Genomic DNA, 12,627 nt, shown 5'->3' with positions numbered 1-12,627 from the left:
TATTTGAAAGCGTGAGCTGATCAATCTAAGACCCGATTTTTACCAAAAAGCATTTCTATGGAAAGATTGTGTAAGTTACAAGCGGCTGCAGCATGCTACCTGCTGCTGATTCTCCCTTTGCAGATGAAGCCTGGCCTGGATGTACCCTCTGGTCTCCTGAAAGGCTTGTCTCTGGGAAACTTCAGCGGGGTAGTGGGTACAGATGCCGATGATGTTGGTGCACAGGAAGATCAGGACATTAGCACTCACCTGTGGACAATGAGGAAGGAGAATAGCGTTGTCAGACAACTAGATAGAGGAAAGTAGATGATTTTTTTCTTCAACAAAATCCACTACAAATGTGACTGTCGTGCTATCGGAACAACTTGCTTCAAGAATCTGCATTGTTTATATGGGGCATTTCATCTTTGAAATGAGCCGAGTGGCAGTGATGTTCTCAGCTTATGTTCTCACTTCATAGCAATACATTAACTGGTGACAGTCCCTGTATTTCACTCTATTTAAGGTTTAAAATATACTCCTGGAATAAACTTAATTCAATGTTTGCCTCTTTTTACATATTAAAAAAATCCTATGTCTATTTCCTCTGATAGACCAAAGACATACTACAGTTACAAGATATTAATGATGAAATTCAGGAAACTTGAAGCTTTGCAGAACAAAATCAAGACAAGACAGCTGGTTTCCAACAGCCTTCAGTCACCATTAGAAGTCAGCAAACACATCCTGTGAGAGTCAAATCTGATTTAATGAAATGTTATCACACTAATCTTGCATGCAGTCTAAAGTAACCGTTTAAAGAAGTTAACCAATTAAAGTGTCATTTCTGCAATCTGATCATCATGACATTGAGCCGACTGATATTTAATCTGAAAAGGCCATGTTCGGGTATCATGCCTGCTGCTGTTTGAAAAAACTATATCAGAGGTGACTTTAGTTTAAGATCGATCCCTCTCAAACTGCAAAATTTATTATATATGACCAAAATACTTGTGTAGGTTATATGACCGAGGACGGTGCTGCAGATATAAAAAGATGTTAGTACAAAAGGTTCAATTTGAGAGTTTGAAAGTTCAGAAAAGGAGGGTTGAATGTGTTGACATTTGAGAAGAGACAACAGCTCAGTGGTCTTTTCTTATCTGCACATCATCCACTTTGTCATTACTAGTTTTTCTCTCAGCACAAGAAAATATAGCTCATTTAAATCACATGATTGCCTTTATACGATACTATATGAAGTCTGCCTGGTGAATGTATGTGCCTTAATCTGAGGATTATAAAGAGTTCTAAAGGAAACACATTTATCCTCACTGACATTATATACAGTATCCCTTTAGTACTCAGATGCACTGTTTATTTTTGGATACAATATGAAAACAGTTTTAAACTCCACTTGCAAAACCAGCTTGACCTGTCTGTACCGAGCATCTGCATTCAAATATCTCTAAATACATTTAAAACTTGTCACTATTGCATTTAGACAAAAATGCGAAGCCAAAATTAGTACATGAATGTAAAAATCTGTCCTTAAAAAATTAAGATCTATTTAAGTACAGGGGAATCTAGTTTAAGTTTTTTTTTATAGTTAGTTCAGTTAGTTATAAACTACAACCTTTCATTGGACAAAAGCTCTAACATAAATACAAGCCCGACACAAATTAACCAAATAGTTTTTTGCAAAATTCTTAATAGATCATTTTTACTCTTTTAAAACAGGTAATGTAGTTTTGCTGTGTTTTTGTTCAATTAATTTAACTTAAATGATGTAATATGCACAAAATCAATTACTCCCAGCTCTCAACTAGCAAGTGTTTATGGCTGTCCTAAACCCTGACAAGACACACACATTTCGAACAGGAAATCAGCTTTTCTGTGGGATCTGTTACCCCCTTTTGCTCCTTGCAGTCTGTTAACCTCCCTGTCTTTTTTACAGCATGCTTGTGTGCTGCAGGCTGTTGAGAAGTGTAATGGGATGGGATAACCTCCAGCGTGCAGAAGAAAAAATAAATTCCCTTCTGTGTAGTGGGAATTGATGTTGTCCCGGCACAGGCCCACTTCCTTTAAAAGATGTGCTCTTGTTTACAGGCTCTACGTGACGCTTCTCACTGCAGAGACCACATGTGAACACTAACAAAGGCTGAGCATGCACAAGAAGGAAGGCCAGAGATGATACATCCTGTTTTAAACACGGGCAGGAAAAAGGAAAACAAGTTCAGGCATTCAACTTTAACTTTGCGCTGTTTCACCCTGCAGCTTTAGGATGAGCAAACCTCTCTTTGACTCTGCATCTTTTATCCCCCAGAACTTCTTGTTCAGATTGTGGGTGTGGGACCAGAATAGATCACACTGACATCTACTGGGTAAAAACAGAAATGCACAAATGTAAAGCGTACACTGTGTTACTTGGGTCAGCTTTGGAAACATTTGGTACAAAGCACAGACAAAGCACCTTAATGCACATAAAACCACTAACCTACAGGAAAGTAGAGAGCAATATGATGTTTGATCTGTTCCAATTACATCTACTTGAACACACTTAAAACATATTTGTATGTTACCTTAAAAGAACATCTGGGGATTATAATCCTCTGCTGTCATCAACACAGATTTAATTTATAAAGACAACGATTCACTTATTACGCAAAATAATGTTTTGTTCAGAACAAAATCAAGAAAAGACGTCTGGTTTCCAAAAGCTGGTAAAAAGTTACAAAACTGTTTTCTTCAAAAGGACATTTTAATTCAGACTGTTCTTTCATTTCATATCTCAAACAAGAAAAATTCAGAATTAATTTTCACCTTCTTCCCTTAAACAATTTCTCTTTCCATCCCCTGCACCTCTGGCAAAGTTTTTTTTTTGTTTATTGTACCCTCATAATTTATCTAAAGACACGTTTATTACTAAACTGCAATAAGGATATTTTTATTGGGCATACTTAACTATACATTTTTCACCATAATGACTGTAAAACTATAAGGTATACAAATGCTATAAGCATAATAGCAGTATAGAGCATCTAATAACTTTAACTTGATTAATAAAAGGTTATCCTTTTAACATACGGGTTGAACCACAGATTAGCTGGTTTGGCCAGATGTGGCAAAGGGAGGAGGAAAAGGGTTTCTTTTCTAAGCCTAAAAAGCAGCTTAGTCAGCTCAATCACCATAACTTTAACTTTTAAGATCTACTCTACCCTTTCAAAAAATCACCACTAATCCTTTTAGAAATTTTTAAAAAATTATCCTGGTCTACATAAAAGCAATCTCAATGTTTTGTTTTAAGTTATTAAGCCAGATTTAGAAATGAGCGATGGAAAAGTCTTGTTATATTTAAACCTGTTCTGTGTTGCTCTGGTCTTTTTTGAGTAATATTCCATCTCTGCTTTCATTATGTTCGCCAAAAAGCAAAGGTGAGCAAACAAAGTCAGAGAAAGAGGAATTTCCAAGTGTTCTCCTGCCGAACAAAGAATAAATATGCTTAAGGAGAACTTTAATACAAACAAAAGCATGAATGAAAAAGCTGCTGAGTTTTTAGAAATGACCATAGAAACAGATGGGTAGTGAAGAAATTAGTTTAAAAAGAAAGTCAACATAGGGTGGCGTTACTGGAAAAAAAAAAAAGCATGGCAGCATGACGGAGAACAGATATAACTGTAGATTGACAGTTGTTGAGGGTAGGCAGAAAATAAGTGGTATGAGCAGCGGTGGGATGAGGAGAGAAAAAGACAATGTGAGGATGACAAGAATAGGAAGAGAACAAATGAGAGTGGGTGAAGGAGGAGGGTGAGGGGGGGGCCGGACAGATATGGGCCACAGTGACATTAGGCAGATGGCTCACAGTGCTCAGCTCTGTTTACTTTATTCTCACTGTTCAAGCAAAAACAGCCATGAGACAAAAGTGAAACCTGCTGCATGTTGTCTGTGTGCAGCTGGATTTCTGTATGTGTGTGTCTCATGACTTCTATGTGAGGATACGGGTTTTCTCTCCATATGCTAGCTGCATCTACTGTAAGCATCAGTCTGCAGGAGTTTGCTTGACGTTGCCGTTGCACTCTGTGTGTCTGAGCTCACAACCCCAAAGTAATTGCTTGCTTTTCTCAAGAGGGCACAGGCTTGTGGGTTTGCAGAGTACACAGTAAGGTCCTGTGTTTACACAACAGCACTCCACCTCTTCAGGAGCTCTGCTTGGCAGCAGTTACCTGCTACCTGTACAGGCTGCCACGCTCCCAGCACAAGGCCACAGCACCTGCTCATGTCCTGCGTGTTCAACAACACACTCATTTATCTTTGCTCGTCACGTATCCTGTCGGTTTCACCGCCTCCTGTTTGGTCCGGCAGCATTAAAACTTCACCTTCATCAGGGACGATTCATGACTGAGTAACCAGCATGATTAACGACTGCAGATCGGGTATGTTCAGCTCAACAGGATGAGGAATAAACCAGGAACTCACCATAACATCACAGAACACTACATTTTATTACTTTTATTTTTCCTTTTTTGTTCTTTTTTTTTTTTGTTTTTGTGGGCCATAAAAGCAGTTGTCATTTCCCTGGGGGTGACATGATGGAATCAGCCGGCCAGTCTGTGTAGAGGACCTCAGCCTAATCCCTGGATATCAAAATGGCATTATGTAAGAGCTGCTCCGAACTGCACAGGACAGGCAAAACAGCAGTAATACTGGCTATTCTGCTGCATAGATTAAAGTGCATTTTGTCACAGAAAGCCTCTAACAGCTTAGAGAGGATATGCAGGCTTAATCAATAAATGATCAGCATGGCTGTATGGATGCATTGCTGAATCAATAACAGGCTCTTTGCATAACAAGTACTGTAAAGCTATTGCACACATAACCAACCTCTCCAAAGCAAAGAAGCAAGAGAACAAGCTTTTGTCAGTGCACACTTTGTAGCTCGAACTGTGTCAATCATGAGCTGCCAAAAATCCTTTTATTTGACTAAAATCCAATTTAGATCCTAGAAATCTTCCTGGATTTCAATTGCATAATTACCTTTAAAGGATACTGCATTGGCTGGTAATGAATGTAAATCCCAAATTCTGCGCAAGAGGCTTGGGGAAAGGTTCCAAAAACAAAATGCAACGCTGATTAAGAAGAACCTTGCTGCTTAAGTGATTAATAAAGTTGGTAAAACTAACTTGGGGATCACAAACGTCTTTACAAATCTCATGGAAATATTTTCAAAAGCTCCTGACATAAAATGACCAGAGCCATACATTAAGCTAAAGTACAACTCAACCATTATATAATAAAAGTGTTACAAGTGCAGTTTTTACATTTATACAAAAACACTGCTCCTTTCCTCCACGTCACCATCCTCACCTGCACCTAGCTTTCTGGAGCCAAGATGTGCAAGCAGGAGAGAATAACAGGGACTTAATGGAATATTCAGAAATTAAGTAGATTTTTTTTTTCCTTATCATTCTTTATGATGGATTCAACAAATGCATTTACTTTAGCGGGAAATCCACTGTCCTGACAGTGAGTCCATAAGCATCGACATTTAGGGCCATCAAGCTGCTTTTCAGGCTGGGAGTGATTGTTTGTTGAAAAGGTGAGAGCAACATGGACCGATGAAATGTTCAACAGTTTCCTGGGAGACGAAAACAAATGTGCTGCATCACAATGCCATTATTCAATGGTTTTGAATAATGGCATCTATTGCAATCAATAGTTTTAAAAGAAAGAGGGAATCACAGTCCTCAAAGGAAGCTGGTAACGTCTTGGAGCCCATCCGTTTTGGTTTTCCGAGCAGGAACCTTCGTGTTCCCTTGCAGCAGACAGGGATTTCCTTGAAAATATGGTGTAAAACAAAACAAAAAGCAAAGCTAATGACTAAACATTTGTATTTACAATTTTAAGAAGCACTTTTTTTCCAGAGTTGGCAAAAAAAAAGCTGTTCTTCTTGACTAAAAGAAAAATAAAAAATCTCTCATTTCAAATTTGAACATGGCATAAAAAAAAGACTGATCATCAGTCTGTGCAAAGAAATAGAAAAAATAAAAATAAATAAATGAAACCTCCAAAGGTGGCAGCAGGGTGTGACTGATAGTCGGCAATCACAAAGCAATTTCATTTCAAACAACGCAATCTGTGAACAACGTTTCTAGATACTCCGAATGTCTTTTTGTTTTGTTTGTTTCCTCTCGCTGTGTTTCCATGGAACAGCAGGAGGTGACCTTTTCTCCCCTCCTCTTATCCCACCTGTTCTCATTTCCTTAACAAGACTCTGCTAAAACCCAGCAATGCCCACAAGAAGGTGCTTGGGTGTCAGCGTCTAGTCATTGGGGAACGTTGAGTGCAAAATGGGTTGACAGACAGCAAAAAGTTCAACTAAACATTCAACAGGACGCATTCAAAAGCAGCTTCAAGATGTAGAGTTCACACTTTAAATCCCTTCAGTTCAGCTTCAAGCAAGAAAATGAACAACTACATGATAGGTTATCTTTAACAACCAGCCAGTGATCATATTATTCCTGATTAATTATCATATTTAGAAGCCAGCTGTCATTGCAGGCGTGAAAGACATAGATCTGATGATGATGAGGATTTTATTATATTGATTTTGTTGAAGCTTTGCTCTCTCTCTCTCTCTCTCTCTCTCTCTCTCTGTCTCTCTCTGTCTCTCTCTGTCTCTCTCTGTCTCTGTGTTGTGAAAGCTTCTGCTCAGTGTTGGCCTGAAACTCACACTCACTGAGGCTGTGAATTATCAGCGCGGGCAGCGCAGCTTTCACTCAGTAGCTATCATCCACATTTCTCAATCTCTCTCCCAGGACCAGCAGGCCCCCCACTCAGGTTGAGAGGGGGATGAAGCATGAAGCACCAGCTGAGGAGGTGGAGAAGTTGTAGAGGTGGGGTGATGAGATGGCATGAAAACCTACTCACACGAATTCGGAGCGCTCTCTCAAAAGAATATATCACTGATACATAGTTTTATTAAAGTGAATCAATTCGCAGCTTTTCAATAAATCAATCAAAGTTTATTTCTCTAGCACTTTTCATACAAAAGTAGGACAAAGTGCTTTACAGAATAAAATAGCAAAGCTAAAACCAGGTTAAAAACACGCTTTTACATACAAACATAAAAAGTCTAACACAGACACTCACATTTTCACACACACGCATATGAGGTAAAACATATAAAACACTCTCATCCAAACCCTCAGGCAAACAGACCACTAACACAAGGCTCAGTGGACTATGAGGAAACAATATGTTAGGGATCCATCCACACCGGGACACTAATCATGACCAAGGAGGCAACCACCGCAAGACCCACCCAGTCCATGGCAGGCATGGGCGTCCACCACTACCCATTAGGACAGAGGAGGATGCTGTCAAGCCACCACGACAATGCCAACCTCCACAGCGACGACTCCATGAACCAGTATGCATCATCGTTAATATAGAAGGAAGCTATATTTTTCTTATAGGGCAAACTGAATAAAAAGACTAAATGTGTGGTATTTTCTTGATTTGTCGCAATTCATATGAGGATAGCGGTGCGTTGCAGCGGTGACCAAACACAACAGAGAGTTTGCAGCCTCCAGAAAAAAATAGTTTACTATATGTCAGAGCCGACTGGGGCATCAGAGAAACCGTGAAACAGTTGTGAAATAGAAAAAAAAAGAAAAGAAAAAAAGAAACGCAACAAATGTACTGCATCAGAAAAGAAAAAAAGTCCTCAAACTATGTTGTCTTTAAGCCTGTTGTTTTTGGTTTTGGTCTGGTTTTTCCAAGTGATTAAAACCCGTCAAGTAATCTCACATATAACATGTTCACAGGTGCAATGTTATGTTGCGATGGTAGTGAGACAATGCTATACAGGGAGTGATGCCAAATCAGCGCTTTGCAAAAACAAATCTTAATTTTAATCGCAGCATAAACTACATAAAATAGACATGCTAAAATTTCCTACATTGGATATGTAGCTAATCAGCACTTCACAGCCTGATCAGCAACACCAAGGACAATAGTAAGTCTTAGAGGACCTCAGATCTTGAAGACTTTTCAGACGACTCCCATCAGAAAGTTACAGCACAGAAATATCGAGTAAACGGTCAAACAAAAGTCCATATAAGCTCAAACTCACAGGTAACATAGTATACTTCCTTGTAAAATATAATATAATGTACTGGATTTTATTTTCCATACTGTAGACGAGAGATGTAGAATGCTGGATATTTTCTTATAGCCAATATGGCGGCACTAAATGTTACAACCTCAATGGACTGACACCGACGATGTGCTGAAGTCATTGTGCATTCATGACTCCACATTTTTGTTTGGCACTCTTGCTTCACTGGTTGCAGCATTGCCAAAGCTATTGCCTGCCACATATGATCTATGATTCACACTATCAGAGACATATTTTAACTAGAATTGTGCTGTTATTACATAACAGCAAGTGTGTATGCAATAATGTGTAATTACTGGTGTATTATGCAAAAAAGCTAAAGACGTCACTGAAGTTAGTGAAAACATGCCACTTTTTAAGTGGTGAAAACTAAGATATATTTGTCATGGATTAGTGAGAGTTATGATTTTGTGATAGTTTTAGGGTGATCTAGTGGCAATTTAAGGGAGGACTTTTAATTTTTTGAACTGCTCATAGAGCATTGGTGCAGCCTATTGAAATTATGGTGTAGAATTGTAATTTCATTATGATATGATTGCTTTAGCATAATCTTATTTTCAGCACCATTGTACGGTGCTTTATGCATAAGGCGGTTTACCTTATACATAAAGCATATCTGGATGTGCCTCCTTCTGACAGAGGACACTGCAGCAGCTCATTCCAGCAGCGAGCATATGTGTAATATTCTTTCCAATCTGATAAAGTATGAAATAAATTGATAGAATGAAAAAACGAAGTGATAAAAAAAAAGCAGAGACAGGAATGCTTTCTTAAAGATTAAAAAGAGAAATGAGAAAGCTATGAAGAACTAAAAATTATTTGCAGAAATAATTATTAAACGTCATCTAATTATAGAATGATTATGTTTGAATGTTATATCAACCATTGCCGCTAACCATTTAACTTTATTTGACTTTTTATTTAACTATATTTGATTTTTTAAATGTTGTCTTTACTTTTCATCTTGAATGAAACACTTTTTCTTGTTTTTGCAAATTTTCTCCACATTGGTTTGGAACCATGTAGACTTGGTCTTATGCAGTTTTTCAGACTTCAGTTAATGCAGCACAGCCGAAGGCGATAAAGTAAACAAAGACAGTTTCAGTACTCTGTATTGCCTTTCTTTAGAAAGAATTTACAAAAACACTTACTTGATACCAACTATGCTAATTTAGAGAGTAATTAACAGATACTGCTTGTTGAAGAACTCAGCTGGGAGCATACATGTAACTTGAAACAGTGTGAATGGAAGCAGCTTCAATAAAAGAAAAAAAAAAAAGTGAAGTTCCCCCATGAATTTATGTTAAACTTTTTGGTTTCAGAGCAGCACAGATCAGAGTTAGAGGTAGGAGCTTCTCTACTTGTACATGGCTGTTGTGAGACTCTGCCACAGAGGTACAGACTGAAAGTAGTCAGTGTTCTTTGGCTGCACTGTACTGGACACTGGAAACTGGTGCAAACAGCAAGAGAATCCACAAGGCATGCTGGGAGGCTCCACCAATCAATGCCTATCAAGATACTACTGAGCTGACTTGATGCAACAGGGTTACCCCCTTTATTTTTTAAATAAGTCGCAAAAGTCTTTGCTGATACTAACTATGCTGATGTTTACAACAGTAACAAACAGACTGTGCTGCAGCTCCCAGCTGGGAGCAATTAGTGCAATCATGCAACTTGACACAGTGTGAATGGAAGCAGCTTCAAAAAACATGAAATACAACCATGAATGTGAAACTTTCTGGTTTCAAACCAGCACAAACAAAGATATGTAAGAACTTCTCAATGTGTACATGGCTGTTATGAGACACTTCCACAAAAGTACAGACAGAAGCTTGTCAGTATTAATAGGGCTGCCATGTACCGGACACTGGAAACTGGTGCAGACCTATAAACCCAGTTGAAGCACTTTGCAGCTCATTATGCAAAAACTGACCAATGGCAGAGCTGAAATTTTCCGGGAATGGTGGAAGTGGCACCAACGATTAAAGAGGAGTTAAGTGCCGAAAGAGAAAAACAGGAAAACAATAGTGTGAATGGGATTCATTGTATTCACACTGATTATTAGCTTTCAAGCAGAGGGTCTTTAGCATCAGACATTTTCTGTAATCCAGTAACTATTATGGCAAATGTCTGAAATTAAGATTTAATCTGAGACAGCTCATTCATCAATTAAGGCTTAATCAGTTCATTGAGATGAAAATGTACTTTGTGTTACATTTGGCTATACTAGTTACCAAGTTCAGAGGGTGTATCACTTGAGTCAGTTTAAATCCAGAACCAGTAAAGGGTCTTAAACTAGAATTTGATGACTGTATTTGTAATGACATTACTAAACTTTTGAATTTAAGAATCATACATCACCCTTAGGGCCCTGTGATGGACAGGAGACCTGTCCAGGGTGTACCCTGCCTCTCACCTGCTAATTGCTGGGATGAGCTCCAGCTTTCCCGCAACCCTGAATTAGACTAAGCGATTTGGAAAATGACTGAATGAATGAATGATATCACCAGAGAGGAGTGAAAAATGTGTAAGCCAAAGGTTGTCAGTCATGATGCACACCCACCATAACTTACACTCGATCATAATTTACCAAAGAAGCATCATACTGAAGAAAAGTTAAAACCAGTTTAGAAATTAAGTTGATAAATATTTACAGATACTATTTAAGAGACAAAGGTTATTTTTATTTTGATTTGTTTACAATCTGACCTTGTTGTAACCAGAAGTTTTCCCCAGTTGGACATCTTAAAAAAAAATAAAGCAAGCTTTAGACACTTTTGATTGACTTTTTAGTCATGGAGCCATCTTCTTCATATTTTTTACCCAGTGTGAGATTGAAGCTAAAGTTGCTGTCCCAGCCTCATCTCCACCAGCTGCTAATCCATGTCCGTGCCGTGGAAATAAACATTTTTTCTTGCATTCAGTTGGGATGATGTGGTCTTACACTTCTAAGAGTGATAAATGCAGCAGAAGTGCAGTGCTACATGCTGTGACTCCTCACAGAGAAGAGGGACAAAGCTCATGGGAAAATGCTGAAAAAAAAAAGAAATCAGATGCTGTAAAACAAGTTATTAATGGTCTGATGACTCTTGACCTTTGAAATGACACTAGGTCACAAACACGGTCAGCTCTCTACAGTTTTGCTCTTGTGTTTATGAAAGAAAAAAAGAAAAGTGTAATTAATGTTATAAAGCAAAAGTTAGAAAATCATTTAGTATTAAACATCATTTTAATCCACTAATGATTAGTGGATTAGTGACTAATCCTTTCATCACTGCTCAACTACAACTAAACTGGAGCTGTCGCTGACTTCTGAGGACACTTATATAAAAAGTTTTTAAAGAGGATGTGGAAAAATATTTCAGCTGGACGGCGCTGTCAAGAAAACTGCGGAGAACAAGAAATCATGAGACCTTTTCCCGGGGGGGGGGGGCAATGACTGATGGAATATTGTTGTTGAAACAGGGCCAGCGAGAGTGCAAGTCGGAGCTCATCAGCCTTTGAAGAGCATCTGGAACTCCATAGAACATCTGTGTTGATTCAGGCTCTGTAAAACACACTCTGGTACCCCAACCATAATGACAGTGCTTTACTCGTGACAAAACACAAGAGTCCCCCCCCCCCCCACCCACCCACCCACCCACCCACTCAGGGTTGGCCTCTATCTTTCCTTGAGAGTGTTGGTTATTTATTTCCATATGCTTTTTTTTTTGTTATTTATCTTTTCCTGCCTCCTCCCACTCTGAGTCGTGCTCACTGTCACTCTCAGCCTTTGTGAAGAGTGTGTGTGTGTGTGTGTGTGTGTGTGTGTGTGTGTGTGCGCACGCTCGGTGCCAGGCAGCTTCTGGGTTTGTGTACTCATCCTGAGCCTCATTTCTACACACAGCTCACACTCCCCTTATCTGAAACGACCAGAACCACATCTACTTATAGATAGTCAAACCCCACCCGCCCGCTCTGCTCCCTATAACAAACAAACTATTAACTATAACAAAAAATGTTTTCATGGCTCTTTTTTTAATGCAACAGTCTGATTTACTTTTATACTTGATTTACTTTGAGATCAGAGCTTCTGCATCCATAACCAAGTAGAGAAGTAAAAGGTTAGCAAGCAACACAGCAGTAAGTAACCAAAGAGCATTGCGGGTATGCTGGCAGGGTTGCTAGCAAACACAGAAATGGCTGCTTCAAAAAGTAAGATAAAAAAATCACAAAAAATGTCCCGTTCTAAATGCATTACTGTGGATTATTTTTACCAAGCTTCCCAAAATACACCCTAATTTAAGGACTTGGTTTAAAGCTTCTGAAATGTGTGGGCTACTTATTGAAATGGCAAAATAATCAAATACTTCTAGAATATGTGTAAAACTTGACTGCGTGAAGAATTTCAGGTTACTTAGGAAGAGATAACTGCACTGATGAGAGAGGCTGCAGTCCTGAGCTAGCTACTGTTGTAAATCTACAACAGTTAC

At 38.7% G+C, this 12,627-nt stretch overlaps 1 protein-coding gene across 1 annotated transcript in view; it reads right to left on the bottom strand.

Annotated features, from left to right (window-relative positions):
* LOC306754958 (adenylate cyclase type 6-like) overlaps positions 1-12,627 on the bottom strand; it is a 37,677-nt gene that overhangs the window by 16,127 nt on the left and 8,923 nt on the right. Inside the window, exon 3 of the mRNA XM_079239137.1 lies at positions 100-249. Coding sequence (XP_079095263.1) covers positions 100-249 — 150 coding nt within the window. The remainder of the gene's footprint in view (positions 1-99; positions 250-12,627) is intronic.

The sequence above is a fragment of the Telmatherina bonti genome, assembly GCF_933228915.1.
Source record: "Telmatherina bonti genome assembly, chromosome: 4".
NCBI lineage: Eukaryota > Metazoa > Chordata > Actinopteri > Atheriniformes > Telmatherinidae > Telmatherina > Telmatherina bonti.
This window is presented reverse-complemented; position numbering and strand designations above follow the sequence as displayed.